Source organism: Lathyrus oleraceus, chromosome 5 (genome assembly GCF_024323335.1).
Source record: "Lathyrus oleraceus cultivar Zhongwan6 chromosome 5, CAAS_Psat_ZW6_1.0, whole genome shotgun sequence".
Lineage (NCBI taxonomy): Eukaryota > Viridiplantae > Streptophyta > Magnoliopsida > Fabales > Fabaceae > Lathyrus > Lathyrus oleraceus.
In genome coordinates, this window is record NC_066583.1 from 616,674,667 (window position 1) to 616,691,742 (window position 17,076).

The window sequence follows — 17,076 nt, forward strand, 5'->3', positions numbered from 1 at the left end:
AAGAAGAAAGTTATAGTGTTATGTGTTGTTTTAGTGAGAGAAGAAGATAAATAGTAGTTGGTATTGAAGGAAGTAGCCTCACGGTTATGGAAGTGTGTAAGTGAATGTATAGAAAAATGAAAAAAAGGTTCAGAGAAATTTTCATAAATGGAAAAAAGTCCCCTCCTTTTAGGTGGAGAGGGAGAGATGTTAGTGATCTATTTTGTGTGCATTACTACAAAAAGTGCTTTTAACGTCGAAAGGAAATGCATTTTATCTCGCATGCATTAGCGAGGTAACGAAGGGTGTCATGAAAAGTTGTCACTTATCACTCCTTTGATATAAAAATCAAAGGGTAACGTTATATGCACATGGGTTCGAACCCCAACAACATCATTTTTATTATTTTCAAAACTAGCTTATTTTATGTCTTGGTTTATCTTGAAAACCGAGGGATAAGATTATTTCTTTTTAAAAAATAAAAATTGTTACATTGTTAACCCAAAATATTACATTGTTTACACATAATATTAAAATAAAAATCAAATTCTCTAGAGATATAGATAAAAATCAAGTTCCCTAGGGATATTGATAAAAGTTAAATTCATTAAAGATCTAGATTTTAGATCTTCGAATGATTGAATCTTGGGGAACATCAAATGTTTGATGCAAGATTATTCTCTACGAATCTTGCATGCATTTGATTCTGAAGCAAAATAAAATAAGGGTTAGATATATAAAATCAATATTCAAATGTATGATTTTGTGCTCAAATAAATATTTAAGAAAACAAACCCTAAACCCAAGTAATTTTCTGCTATTGCAATCCATCTTAAAGAACTTTTCCAAAAGTCTTTATGTTTCAAGCGCTTCATGTTCCATATAGATTAGATTTTCAATATTCAACATGTTTTTATAATGGATGTTCCTTTGGTTTCACGCGGATCACTAATGGCATATTCTTGAGCGTTGATAAACATTAAATGGACAACAAAGATTTGTTTAAGGGAATTGAATATAGTACAAAAATGCTTAACTATCCCCTCGGTCACGAAGAAACCCGAATTGAATAAGCTATATATATTTTTTTAAATTACATTGTTTACACAAAATATTAAAAATATATTATAAAATTTGTTTTTCAATGAGAATTTTTATTTTCCATGCCCAGGTCCCATGCAAGATGCTAGGGATCTGTTTCCCAATGAGAATTTTTATTTTCTGCACTTGCAATCCATCCCATAGATATGTAGTGACAACTCGTGATCAAATGGATGGTGGTGAATATCTCTTCCAACAGATATTCATCAAAATTCTTCCAACAAATCTCTAGGGTAAAATAACGTTTGATGAATATCTTTTTGGGACTGCTACATATAAGTTAGTCTTAGGGTAAAATCTATTTAACGAATATTTTTATAGTAAAATATGATTATTAAACATCTCAGATTTATTATAAAACTGAGGTGAATGATTTTTTTAAATTACATTGTTTACACATAATATTAAAATACATTGTTTACAACAAATCTTCGGTGATATCCAAAATTTGTTACATATCCTTTAAAACAATTTTTTGAAACAAGAATGATTTTATGCACTTGCCATTTATCAATTGAGTACTCTTCAAAGATTGAGTTCCCTTCTTTAACTGAGTGTTATTCCAAAAATACAAAAACGACAACATCAACACCATTATGTGAGATAGATTGTAAGGGCAGAAAAATATTTTGTTCAAGATATAAGAACATTGAAGATTTTTTTGTCTTACAATCCATCCCAAAGAATGATGCTTGCGAGTTTGAGGCGGTTTCATATCAGTAAGGATTAAGGTAAAATCTGTTTAACGAGTGCTTTTATAGTAAAATCTTATAATTTTATGCCTCGGTTAAATAGAAAACCGAAGGGTTAAAAACTTTATTTACACTTATAAACAAATAAAATCATAAACTGCGATAGCTGAGAATTGAAGCTTGTACTGAGTTGTTTTTTCACATCGGTGTTTTGAAAATCCGACGGAATATATAGTTTTTTAATTTTTTTAAATAATAAAAAATAGCGCGCCTTGACTTTCTACCTCGGTTTTCTATTGTTCGAGGTGAAAGCTTCGTCATGAAAAGCATTATTTGTTGTAGTGGTGTTCAAGACATTTTCAAAAGGGATTCTTTTTCCTTCTCCAACAAAGGCACTCTGGATGTATCAAATTTTGGGTCTTCCCTCTTTCATCCCAACAAAATTTAGTACACATGTAAATTGAGTTAAGTTTCTTTATTTTCAAAAAGCCAAAAATACCCTTTTGAACTTTTATTTAGTGACAAAACAGTTAGAAACAAACTAAACTATATAAAATTAAAACATTCTAAATAATCAGAATTAAAACTTAGAAATTTTTAATTAATTATCATGAACATTTTGACATAGAAATAAAAGGGCTTAAAACGAATAAAAACAAGCGCGAAAATGCGCAGAAAATTAAAATAAATGCATTAAAAATGATCAACGTGAAATATACTTTCGTGAAACACACATGTTTTGAACAAATTTCGAAGTAAAAAAATGTCCAGGATGGAAGAACCATCCAATTTCGTGAAACACACATGTTTTGAACAAATTTCGAAGTAAATTTTCTGAAGCAGAACAACCTATATTCTAACACTTATAATCCAGGATGGAAGAACCATCCAATTTTCTCCTGCAAAGATCAACAAGGTAATGTTCAAAAACAGGGTCTTATTCATTGTCATAATCAACCACAACAATATCAGAATCAACAACAACAATGATATCGACCTCAACAACAGTACCAACCATAACAACAACAACAATATCAGCAACAAGCACCCAAAAAACAAGATTGGGAAATTGCCATTGAAAAAATGGCAGCTCAAAATTCCCAGTTCCAAGAAGAAATAAGAAATAATCATAGGAACACTGCTACTTCTATAAAAAATATTGAAGTTCAAATGGGTCAGATAATACAACAAATAGAAGGTTCGAAAGCACAAGGTTCCCTTCCTAGTGCAACTGTGGCAAACCCGAGCGACCATAATAATGTGAGTGCAATGACAACAAGAAATGGAAAATCACTTGAGGTGTCTGAATCCAAAACAGAGGAAGAAAAATCGTTACTTGAAGTGGATATGGAAATAAAGGAAAATCAGACCATTACTGAAGAAAAGGTCACACAGAAACAAGTTGAGAAAGAAAAAGCCACAAAGCCAAAACCAATCATCAAACTCCCATATCCTACAAGGAACAAGAAGAAGGGCCAAAATGAGAATTTTTTTAGAACTTCTTAGAGATGTTTAGAAAGTTAGAAATCGACATTCCATTCTCTTAGGAACTTGAGCAGATGCCTATATATGCCAAGTTCATGAAATATATTATCTCCAAGAAACACACCATTGACATATAGCATTTACTTCTGACTGAAACTTGCAGCGCTATTTTTCAAGGTATGCAGATTCCGGTTAAAAAGAAAGATAAGGGTTATGTCACCATTCCATGCACCATTGGAGATATATCATTCAAGAAGGCACTTATTGATTTAGGAGCTAGTGTGATTCGTATGCCTTTATCCATTTACAGGAAGTTGGGAATAGGAACGGTTGATGACATCGAGATGACACTCCAGTTTGCAAATCACCTAGTGAAAAGACCTTATGGTGTAGTTGAAGATGTCCTGGTTAAGATAGATAAATTTGTGTTCCCTGTTGATTTTGTGATTCTTGAGATGCCTGAAGATGAAGAGATCCATTTGATTATGGGGAGATATTTCCTAGAAATAGGGAGTTGTATGATAGACATTGAGGAAGGAACCATGACCCTCAAAGTTTATGATGAAGAGCTAAAAATTGATTCGAGAAGTGCCATGAAGCACAAAGATGACGTATGTGTCATACCCAATTTTGTCAGGGCATATTTAATTTTTTGTAAAATCGATTTCATTTTTAATTTGCATCATATGTAACAACTAAAATATCAGTTAGAATAAATTTATTGAAAATACAGACAAATCGGTTGAATCTTTCCTCAAGTACGGACAAAATCAGCGGATAAAAAATTTCAAAATTAAAATTGCAGACGCCAGTATTATTAATCTACGGTTCACGTAGTTTAACCTGGTGTGCTCGTCATATTTTTCAATGACTGTTTCACCTGCGTTTTGACCCGCCTGAGCCTTTTTACCGGTGCAAATTTATTTCAGAATTTGAAGAAACGGTGTATTTTTTCAATAAGTATATTTTGTGCTGATCATTTTAGTACATCCAATTTAATTTTTCGAGCAAATTTTTGCCCGACTTTTATTCATTGTTAGTCCTTTTAATTTTATTCTTTCGCCAAAATATTCGGGTTGAATAAAAAGGAATTTCCACGTTTCATTTCACTTTTATCATATTTATTTAGGAATTTGTGAATTTTCATTTGAATTGATTGATTTAATCCCCTTTAAACCAATTAAATCATTTAAAAAAGATAACATTGCAATTTTGATTGGTTTGTTTTACTCTGAATGGATGATTCAAATTAATCAGTGGTCAATATTGGCACACCATGTACGTTGCTATTCATCTATAAAAAGTCGAATTAATTAATAATAAAATGAAGTGAAGAAATAATAGAGAAAATCTTGAGGCTCTCTCTCCAATCCACAAAAAATTCTCTCACATAGATTTCCATCACTCTCTCACGCTTCCTACACGTCTCTCTCATCACTCTCCACTACACTCACGTTTCCTCTCACACTCACATCAAATGACGTCCCCTTTGCTCTCTCTCCACTCAATACTCACACTCACAACAAAGAGGCTACTCTCACAAAAACTAAAGTCTCTCTCTGGACCTCCTTTTTCAAAAAACGAAAAGAAAACTTTCCATCTGCTTTGAAGAAAAAGCTGATTTTCTTGAAACTCAACCTACACAAACCGCTATTCATCAAGCTTCCTCTTTTCCACCATGTAAAAAACATGTATCCATCCATAACTCTTTTCCTCCTTCAACAACATACTCCATATAACAACCTAAGAAAAAAAACATGACCATTCAACACCTTTCAAACCAAACCCCATCCATCTCTTCAACAGAACCAACCACTCTCACACAACCTTAACCTCGCCACCTTAAAACAACTCGCTTCGGCGAGCCTCAAACCACCGCGAATAACCTCCAAAGCTCCTCCGCCATCACCGGCGAACTAAACACCGAACACCCACCCATAACTTCCATCACCGAGAAACCCTCCAACTACCATAGCCACTGTTGGAAAACAACGTTAACCACACAAACGAAACTGACGCGTCACCGCATCTCCACAACTCTTCAACCGTCTCGCCGACGATTCTCACAATCAAACACTCACCATCACAACCACCAAAATTCCTTTGTTTTGCGTTTCCTCCGTCTTCATCTTAACCGCCGGCATAAACTTACTCTCGTTTCCGCTCGCCCTCAACCGTGAAACAACCATACGCATCCCTTCTGTTGTCAACGTGACTACTCAAAAGCGGATCTGTGACGGTGCGGTTAGGTATGGACAAAGATGTCTACGGCTTCTAAACCCACAATTGGAACATACCGAATACGTTGAAGGAGAATGTGTTGAAGGAAAGGGAATACAGTCCGTTGAAAGCTCGAAAAAAAAAAGCTACAGCCGAACTTCGGTAACAATGTTACGATGACGGTAAATTTTGAACTTACTGTTGCTCCATATTGGTTTCGGTTTGATTCTGTTGTATTGCTGGATGTTTGTGTATGTGGTTATTCCAATTTCACAGTATTTTCTTATTCGACTTTGTGTGGTGTTTAATCATTTATGTTGAAGTTAATTAAGTATATTATGTTGGATATCTTTTAAGGTCACGGTTGGTATTCTGGTTTTAATAATAGTATTTGGTGGCTTAGGTTCCATTTAAAATAAGTGGATGACTTCTAAAGTTGGCATGCTGTTTTTAATAATAGTATTTGGTGGTTTATGTTCCATTTAAAATAAGTGAATGACTTCTAAAGTTGGCATGTTGTTTTTAATAATTTCGTTTGATAGCTTATGTTCCATTTAAAATAAGTGGATGACTTCTAAAGTTGGCATGCTGTTTTTAATAATTTCATTTGATAGCTTATGTTCATGTTAACTTAAGTGGATGAGTTCTAAATTTGCTGGAACCTATTGCTAGTTGTTTTATCATGTTGGTTTCAATGTAATTCTTTTTTTTTTCAAAATTGCAAAATAATTACTGGATGATTGTTATTTGATTGTAATTACGAACTTGGATCCGTTGATCATCTTGTTGGTCATGCCAATTATTATTATTTTTTTAAGCTGAAGTTGTTATTGTTAGAAAATACTTGGTGAACTAGCTTGTAGCATGTTAAGTTTCTTATGGTAATGCAATAATAGGGTGTACTGCTATTTGATTTGTATGGACAATGTTTGCTAGATTATATGGTGATTGTCACTTAACACATTCCTCCTCCTCTTATTTTAATTCACATTGGAATTTGTTTGATTTTTTTCCCTCTCAATTTGTTTGTAAGATGTGTTATTGGGGAATTAAGAATTGTTTGTTCATAAGTAGGGAGAGGAAGACCTGCATTTGTTTTAACCTTTTTTTATTTATTTTTTATTTTTTTGTAAATAATATTGGGTTCGTGTTGATTTTTATTTCTCATTGCGTTGAATAAATTGGATTCCTTCTATTCAATGGATTCGACAATTTCATGTCGTTATACCACCAAAGATTACAATACATCAATATGATACTTCACCGCATTATGATTTTGCGAATGACATTAAATAAACCGGTTTGAGCACACGGATTCAATTAATTAAAGCGACACCGTCACTTAATTATTTCTCTTTAATTTTGTTAATTAAAAATGGACCGACTTGTCCCATCATCAATTCATAATTATTGCAAACAAATTCAATTTCATTCGAGTCCATCATCAATCCAAACCAATTTCAAAAAAACACAAATCACACAAGTCTGGATTTAACATCCAGCCCATTTTCTAAACACCCTTGTAAGTCGATAGCTTTTAGCATTGCCATAAACCTCACATAGCTTACTCTTGGGCTTTCTTACAATGAGACCTATTCGATTTTAATTAATTGAGTAGATGATCGATTCACTAAATAAAATTCATTTCATTCATAAACACCAATTTAAAACCTCTATCCAACGTCGAGTATTTTTTATCCAAATCAAATTAAAATACCCAATCACAATCAAATACCATTTCATTTTGGAAATGAAAAGTGTTGGTGTAAGCCCTAGAGGCCAATATTTTTGGTACTTGTATCAAATTATTTATTAATAATAAAAGTCTTTTTCTTTATTATGTTTGTTTAATAAAGTCCCTAGAATAGATAGTCCGTTTAATGTATCAAGTATGACTTAATCATGAGATCACATTAAACATAAGGACACTATTCTTAAAGTATCCGTAGTCAAGCTTTATTGTGAAGTGGGATAACATTAAAGCATGAAGACTATTATGTTAGTAGACTGATGATCACATCTCATGGATCATGGATAAGGAGTTATCAAGTCTTAAACATAGGTATGAATATTAAGAGTAATATTTATACCGGATTGACCCGCTATGAGAATACTATATAGAAAGTTATGCAAAGTGTCATAAGTTATTCTCATGGTGATAATGGTGTATACCACTCTTCGACCTGAAACCACTATGGACCCTAGATGTAGAGTCGAGTGCTTTATTGCTGATCCAACGTTGTCCGTAACTGGATAACCATAAAGACAGTTGATGGGTACTCCACGAAGCATGCTGAGGGACATGAGTGACCTAGATGGAATTTGCTCATCCTGCGTAACAGGATAAATGTCTATGGGCCCAATATTGAACTGGACAAGGATGACACGGTCTATGCCTTGTGTTCAATATAGACATAAGGGTAAAAGGGTAATTATACACATAATTATTATCACAGAAGGACTTGTCAGATCACATGACATTTTCGTGTCTTGGGTAGCAGTGATGTGTTGCTAGATACCGCTCACTGTTTATTATGTTAAATACGTGATTTAATATAATTGCCAACGCCGCGAAAACCTATAGGGTCACACACTAAGGACGGATTGATGAGAGATAGAGTAATTAAGGAATACTGTAATGTACGGTTACCTTAAGTGAATTATAGAACATCGTAAGGTACGGTGTACTTAAGTAGAATACGAAATATGGTAAGGTACCATACACTTAAGTGATTTTGGCATACTATGAGATATGGGCCAAATACACTTGAGTGGGCTTTTTAGCTTGCAGCCCACACAAGTGGTTCTATAAATAGAACATTTGTGTAGAAGCATTGCCATTCTTGCTTGCAATTTCGTTTCTCTCTCTCTCACTCAAAGCCTTCATTCGTGGCAGCTAGCACTGAGATTGAAGGAATCCGTTCGTGTGGACTGAGTAGAGACGTTGTCATAGTTCAACGTTCGTGATCGCCACAAGAGGTAACGATTCTATCACTGATCATGCCCATTCGTAAGGATCACTAAATGGAGAAATTTTTAAATTCCGCTGCGCCTTGGATGGCAATTCTCCTTCAGTGGTATCAGAGCCACTTACGAAATCATGAATCTGATAACTGTTTATTTTCTGTATTAATACGATTAAAGACAAAATGAATCAAAGATTAAATTGAGATCGATCAAGTTATATATATGATATAAGTAATCCTGATGCAAAATACATTATATATGATATAGTGTTCTCGTTTCGTTCATTCAAACACTCAATGGTTGTTTTCGTTTGAGCGATCAATGGTCGTTTGCTTCTTGATCCGACGTTAGTATGGTGAAGCAATGACGTGTTGATCAATCATACTGAATCAACAATTGAGATGTGTTTGACGGTATGAAATTGGTGCATCAGGGTTAGTGACGGCACAAGGGTTGTGTTGTCGGAGAGTTATGCGATTGGGGTTGTGACTGCACAAGAGTTGTGCTTTCTAAACACTTTTTCGAAAAGTGTTAACCGATTAACGCATATGGTTAACCGGTTAACGCAATACGGAATACTGTTTTCTAAAAGGATTTCCAAACAGTGTTAACCGGTTAACGCATATGGTTAACCGGTTAACGCAAGACGAATGGCTGCCTTTTTAAGATTTTTTCAAACAGTGTTAACCGGTTAACGCATTTGGTTAACCGGTTAACGCAAGGCAGAAAACAATTTTGAACAAAATTTCAAACAGTGTTAACCGGTTAACGCATTTGGTTAACCGGTTAACGCAAGACAGAAAGAAAATTTTCTAACAGTTTTCCAATAGTGTTAACCGGTTAACGCATTTGGTTAACCGGTTAACGCAAGGCAAAATTCACTCGTTCGGCTAACTCTGCGTAATGTGATCGGTCGTCGAGATTTAATTTGGTTTTAATTGATTAAAAGAATTAAAATTGATAATAATAATAATGTGTTTATTATTGTCTTGTGGTGATCGGTTATGGCCTTAGTTTTCCTTTATTTTATTTTGAGTTTTAAAATACGACCTGCGTGTCGTGCCTCTCTTTTAATCTCTCAATGTAACTTCTTTTCTCATCTCACTCCCTCGTATGTAAAACGAGTTTCTTTATGTAATGTAATGTTATGAAGAAAGCAAAGAAGTCAGTGCCAAAGGAGGACAACCTTGAAGATCTTGCTTGGATAAGCTTAGATCGTTATTAGGTTAGCTTAGGTTCTCTCATTGGCTTGGGAGAACAATTGCGCTAGGGGCCATAACTGTTTCATTATATATGTATGTTGATGCATGTGTATGTATGTTGATGCATGTGAGAGGCGATTTATATGATAAATAAGCCGATGAGATCAGAATAATTGCAAATTCCCTCAAATTAAATATTAAGTTTATGCTTTCCAATTTTTAACACTCATTAAGACTAGTATCGGATAATGTAGGTTTCGCCTACGCGAGGTGCATGTTCTATATTAGTAAGGTGTGATGAGATAATTGTAATATCCAACTGTTAAAACAATGGGTCAAACTTAAATAAACAAATTATAATAATATTATATATGTTTGCTTTCCAAGTTTTAGCACTCATCAAGACTAGTATCGGATAATGTAGGTTTCGCCTATGCGAGGTGCATTTTCTATATTGGTAAGGTGCGATGGGATAATTGTAATATCCAACTGCTAAAATGACGGGTCAAACTTAATTATAATAATATTATATATGTTTAGAAGCAAGAGTTGGGAATGATCCATATGATGGATTGGAATAAGGAGTTATTCACCCAACTGAGTATTTTGAGAGTTGTATGAGATACAATTGGAAGGAGTTCCTACCTAAATAACCTAGTTTTGTGTAATCCGCCTACGCGAACTTAGAACGAAGTGAAATATGGATCTCGACCCACTAGAAAATCTTCCAACGGGATTTTCCGAATCAGATGATGAGGGTCATTTGTTTTGAGTAAAATAGTGGGAGCATATTTAATTAAAGGCCTAATTAAAGATGTCAATGGTACTTATATTTTCATTAATCCTTATGTAGATTATCATGACAACAAACGCCTCTAACAACATCTTGCGATCAATCCTTAACAAAGAAAAAAAATTGTCTGGGACAAATTTTCTGGATTGGCACCGAAACCTGAGGATTGTCCTCAAACATGATAAAAAGCTGTATGTCTTGGAGAAACCCGTTCCTGAAGAGGAACCTCCTAGTTCTGCACCTAAGGCAGAAAGAGATGCTTATAAGAAGCATGTCAATGATGCAAATGAAACTGCTTGTCTCATGCTAGCTACCATGAACTCAGAATTGCAAAAGCAACATGAGAACTTGGCAGCGTTCGATATGATCGAACACCTGAAGATGCTCTATCAAGAGCAAGCAAGGCATGAAAGGTTTGAAGTTTCAAAAGCCCTTTTTCAAGGCAAGTTAGCTGAGGGAGCCCCTGTAGGTCCCCATGTGCTCAAGATGATTGGGTATGTGGAAAACCTTGAGAGATTGGGTTTTCCCCTCGGAAAGGAACTTGGGACTGATTTGATCTTGCAATCGTTGCCAGATAGATTCAGTCAATTTGTCCTAAATTTCAATATGAATGATATGGACAAATCTCTTCCTGAGCTGCTCGCCATGTTAAGAACTGTTGAGCAGAATCTGAAGTCAAAAGGGAAGTCCATTCTGATGATCGGAAATGGAAAAAGACAAAACAAAAGGCCCACCAAGCAGGGTGATAAAGGGAAAGGCAAAAATATCTCAACACATCAAATCTATCTTTTCTCGCCCTCGTGCGATCAAAACCAATCAAACAAAACGTCAAACATATTAATCCAACTTGTCACCCTCGTGTGATCAAAACTCTTTTCAGAAAGAACGATGTTTAATCCTTTCTAATGTGCATAGTAAACTAGTGCTTAAGCCTCCGTCGAGAGTAGACAAGCCAGCATTTAGCCTTTAGAACGCGATCTAAACAACTGTTCGGTAAAAGACACCAACCAACCGTAGTTCCCCGAACTACGAATGCTCTGATTTCCTTATTATACCATAAGGATACGTAGGCAGGAGATTGTTGTATCTCTGCGAGCACACTAATAAAAAACCTCCCCTTTCCCTTTCTGAGATTCTCATCCATTTCTATTTTTAATAATTTTATAACCCAAATATAACAAACAAACATAAATTAACACTCGAAACACACATTAGAACTAAAAGGTTCCCGTTGAGTACAACGAACGCGAGGGGTGCTAATACCTTCCTCTTGCGTAATCCACTCCCGAACCCGAATATGGTTGCGATGACTGTAACACCCTTCTAAAATACCCCAATAATTAATTAAAATAACAAAATATAAATCAGAGTAAATATGCAATCAAGGGTGTCACACTTGACACTTCACACCATTTTCCAAAATATCCTGTCATGCTCATTTATTTAGTCAAAACAAAACATTTGCATAATACGCAGCGGATAAAAACTAACAACATTCAAACCATGTAACACATTACATGTAAAGTTGTGCAACAACCAAATGAAAACATAGTAAAACATCCCATCCCGATGTTACATCTACCAGAGCATGACCCACTAAGGAAATACACTAGACTCCAAGGACTAGCTTCTACTCAATCACTGCTCGTTACCTGAAACATAGTTGTAAGGGTGAGTTCCTCAATCGATATAATAAGCATTATAAAATATCATGTAATGCTAAGTAATCTAACACATATCATCACCCTAATCAGATCACACATTCAGCAACGGCAACATCAACTCATAATCATAATCATACTCAACACCAAACAAAACAACACGTATAATATTGGAACACATCCATTCATATTATACGCAATACATACATTATGCAATGAGACTCCATGCATGCGGTACCGACTATTCGTGAACATATAGTTCAACCTCACCGATCAAATCCAGATACGGCTACCAAGCTCACTAGTCCCACTCATTTGAGACCTAGTGACTCACTCACTAATTCCTCACCATGGGAATTAGCTACCACCCCAAGGGCTATGATATGCACGCTAATCACCTAGCATGCAAACATCAACAATCATCCACAATGATTCACTCACTAATTCCTCACCATGGGAATTAGCTACCACCATAAAGGCCACAATATGCAAGCTAAATCACTTAGTCATGCAAACATCAACAATCATCCACAATGGACATATGCTCACACTCTAAGCCATAAACAGTCCATTCATAATTTCATACATGATAGATACATTCACCACATTATGCATATCATCATACATCATCACATATTCACCACATAATCATATCATGTCATACCACATAATCAATCACAGCATTAGCACACTCTACTAATACCTATACTACTCAAACCAACGGGAAATGATCCCTACTCTATCATACATCAGCTAAATTACATTACTCAGCTGAACAACCAAAAACTGCACAACAACAGCACAGAAAAATCACAATCCTGCCCATACGCGTATTGCCTAGTCCCATACGCGTATGGCCCAATTCTCAGCCAATCCCATACGCGTACCACCTATCTCATACGCGTATGCTACGCGTACCACTTCCCCATACGCGTACCAACAGAGACCAAACCACGTTCAAAACATCATCTTCCTCATCCATACGCGTAATGCCTAGTGACATACGCGTACCAGACCATCTCATACGCGTATTGCCTAGTGCCATACGCGTATGACCAGAAACCAATTTTCCAGATCTGCTATGGTTTTCTCTGCTACGAGATCTCCCAAATCCAACCTCCTACAATCCAATTTTACACAGTAATCGTTCATATCATCTAACACGAATTATACCTTATTCGATTTCACAATTGCTAACATTTTACATCTAATTCCTACGAATTCCCTTCAATTATAATCCAATTTTCGTTCATCCAATATTTCACAATTTCATCATGCATCATTCAAATCAGAGTCAAATCCATGGTTTATCACTACCCACTACATGTTATCCCATAATATCCATTAATCGACGATAAACCCCCCTTACCTGAATTAACCCGGAAATCTTTTAAGCTCCAAGCTTTTCTCTTCTCCAACCTTCTTCCTCTTGCTCTGTCTCTTTGCCCTTTTCCTCTTTTCAGCCGCTTCTCTGCTTTTCACGTAAAACCCTTTCTTTACCAAAAATGGACTCTTTTTCTTATTCCAACTTATATATTCCAATAATAAAATCCAATAATAATAATAATAATAATAATCCAATAATTCCAATTATTTAATTAAATTAATAAATATAATATTAACTTAAATTAAATAATTATCTTATTTTTATCGGGGTGTTACAATGACCATTATTCCATTTCCATAAGGTTTTATCGATATTTTCCTATCCCTTCATTGGGATAAATAATGTTCGGTGGAGACTCTGTTCGAACGTAAATTTTTCCACAACCATCGCGAGGAATCGTATTTTTCGAGATGCGACAGTATGGATAAGTAATACATTGGAAGTGGTAGATAAAATGGTAGTTCAAGATATTCAGAGTCAAGTCCCCAAGTTACCTTTGGAAAGAGTTCTTAGTTTGGCAGCACAGGAAATAGAAGATAATGAGGATGAAAAAGAGAAGGAATTGTTACCCATGTTGGATGCGTAAATACCATGGTTGAGATCCAAACCATACCGGTGGGAGGATTTAAGAGCTCTACAGGAAATAGAGAATAAAAAGGAAGTTGAAACAGGTGCAGGTGCAAAACTGAAGCAATTACCTGAAAATCTGAAATATGTCTTTCTGGACTCTGAAAATAATTATCCTGCAATAATAAATTTTGGATTAAAGAGAAAGAAAAGGAGAAATTAATACATGTACTAAGGAAATACAAGGGTGCAATGGGATGGACCATAAGAGAATTTAAAGGAAATAGCCTCACTATATGCATGCATAAAATATTGATGGAGGATAATCACAAAATAGTGGTACAAACCCAAATAAGGCTTAATCCAGCAATGAAGGAGGTGGTGAGAAAATAAGTGGTGAAGCTATTAGATGCAGGTCTGATCTACCCTATTTCTGATAGCTCATGGGTGAGTCCGGTACATGTGGTACCAAAGAAGAGAGGAAAAATAGTGATACTAAATGAGAAAAATGAATTGATTCCCACTCGCACGGTCACCGATTGGAGAGTGTGTATTGATTACATAAGTCTTAACACCGCAACAAGGAAAGATCATTTTCCTCTTCCTTTTATTGACTAGATGTTAGAAAGACTTACAGATCATGAGTACTATTTCTTTTTAGATGGATATTTGGGGTATAACTAGATTGTTGTAGCCCTGAAGATCAAGAGAAGACATCGTTCACATGCCCATATGGTATTTTTGCTTATAGAAGGGTGACATTTGGGTTGTGCAACGCCCCTGCTAATTTTCAGAGATGTATGACATCTATATTCGCCGATATGCTTGAAAAGCGCATGGAGGTGTTTATGGATGAATTATTTTGTTTTTGGTTCTTATTTTGGTAATTGTTTAACTAACTTGTCTCTTGTTTTAGAAAGGTGCCAGCAAACTAACCTGATTCTTAATTACGAAAAATGTCATTTTATGGTACAGGAAGGTATAGTGCTAGGTCATAAAATCTCCCACGAGGGGATAGAAGTTGACAAAGCAAAAGTAGGGGTTGTGCTAGGACAAAGGAGGAATAAACTTATACATGTGATTTATTATGCTAGTCATGTCCTCAACCCTTCCCAAATGAATTATGCAACTACCGTAAAGGAGTTATTGGTTGTTATTTATGCTTTTGATAAACTCCAGTTTTATTTGCTAGGGTCTAAGATTATTGTGTATACTAATCATGCTACTTTGAAGTATTTGTTTGCTAAACAGGAATCTAAGTTATGGCTTTTGAGGTGGATATTGTTACTTCAAGAATTTGATCTTGAAATCTGGGACAAAAAGGGGTGTGAAAACACCATTGTGAATCACTTGTCCTGAATGTCTCTAATCAAAGAAACAAAAGAGAAACATCCTATTCAGGATGCATTTGCCGACGAACATATCTTGTCCATTACTGGTATTTCTTGTTTTGTAGACTATGAAAACTATTTGGTAGGTGGCATTATTCCTGATGATTTTGAATATAACAGAAAGAAAACATTTTTACATGATTGTAGGTTATACCTCTGGGATGACCCATTACTTTACAAGAAGGGGGTCGATGGTTTAATCAGAAGATGTGTTCAGGAAGAGGAGCAGAGAGACATCCTGGAGGCGTGTCACAACCTAGAGTATGAATGACATTTTAGTGGAGATAGAACCGCGACAAAAGTTATCCAATCAGGACTTTATTGGCCAACACTTCTCAAGGATGCATATTTTATGGTGAAGGAGTGCGATAGGTGTCAACGCACATGTAATATCTCAAGGCGAAATCAAATGCCCCAAAACTCTTTATTAGAAGTAGAAATCTTTGATGTGTGGGGCATAGATTTCATGGGACCTTTCGAACTGTCTTTTGGAAAGAATTACATCTTGGTTGTAGTGGATTATGTCTCACAATGGGTAGAAGTTGTAGCATTACCGACTAATGATGATAAACTGGTGGTGAATTTTCTAAGAAACTGTATATTCTCAAGGTTTAAGGTGTCGTGAGCATTGATCAGTGATGAAGGCACCCATTTCTTAAATAAGTTGAAGGAAAACCTATTGAAGAAGTATAATGTGAAGCACAAGATTGCCACTCCTTATCATACTCAGACGAGTGGGCAAGTCAAAGTTTGGAATATGCAAATCAAGCAAATTCTTGAAAAAACTGTTAGTGTTTCTCGATAAGATTGGTCGACCAAACTAGAGGATGCACTGTGGGCGTACAGAACTGCGTTCAAAACACCCATAGGCATGTCTCCCTATCATTTAGTTTATGGAAAAACCTGTCATTTACCACTTGAGTTAGAGCACAAAGCATTTTGGGCTTCGAAATTCTTGAACTATGATCCTACAAAAGCTAGAGAATCTCGAGTTCTTCAACTTCATGAGTTAGAAGATTTTAGGAATCAAGCTTATGAGAATGCTAAAATTTATAAAGAACAAACAAAAGAATTGCATGATCAAAAGATTCGGGAAAAAATAATTTTGGAAGGGACAATTGGTTATGTAGTTTAATTCCAAGTTGAAGTTGTTTCCTGGAAAGCTGAAGTCTAGATGGTCTGGCCCACTTGTTGTTAACAAAGTCTTCCCTCATTGGACACTTTTAAGGAATTGGCCTGGTAGAAGATGTTCAACTCGAAGGATAGAATGGTAAGTTGTTGAGCTATGGACGTAAAAAAGCACTTCTTGGGAGGCAACCCAAGGGAGGTACCAGTTAATGTTGTTTTAGTTTGATGTTTATTTATTTTATGTGAGTCATGTTGCATCGAGGACAGGCCAGGAAGGCAGATAAACAGGACATTAAAAAAAAAGGGAAAAGCCAAATTTTTTGAAAAATCATGTTTTGTCTGTACGTGTATGGGACTACAAAAATTGGCCCTCCCTACTGTTACGCTCGGTATACGCGAATGAGGCTAGGGCATACGCGTAAGAAGTGGTTATATGCGTATGATACGCGTATTGTGGTACCATACGATATCTGAAATTTTTCGCACCCAAAAGGTGTCTAATC

At 35.5% G+C, this 17,076-nt stretch overlaps 1 protein-coding gene and 1 long non-coding RNA gene across 2 annotated transcripts; both read left to right on the forward strand.

Annotated features, from left to right (window-relative positions):
• Nucleotides 1-3,436: 3,436 nt before the first annotated feature.
• LOC127082434 (uncharacterized) lies at nt 3,437-3,973 on the forward strand. Its single transcript, XM_051022672.1, has 2 exons — nt 3,437-3,868; nt 3,965-3,973. The coding sequence occupies exons 1-2, from the start codon at nt 3,437-3,439 to the stop codon at nt 3,971-3,973; spliced, it is 441 nt and encodes a 146-aa protein (XP_050878629.1).
• A 605-nt stretch (nt 3,974-4,578) lies between these two features.
• On the forward strand, nt 4,579-15,969 carry LOC127087103 (uncharacterized). The gene is made up of 3 exons (XR_007789781.1): nt 4,579-8,456; nt 15,288-15,492; nt 15,593-15,969. It is a non-coding gene; the product is annotated as an uncharacterized LOC127087103 (long non-coding RNA).
• The last annotated feature ends 1,107 nt before the right edge of the window (nt 15,970-17,076 follow it).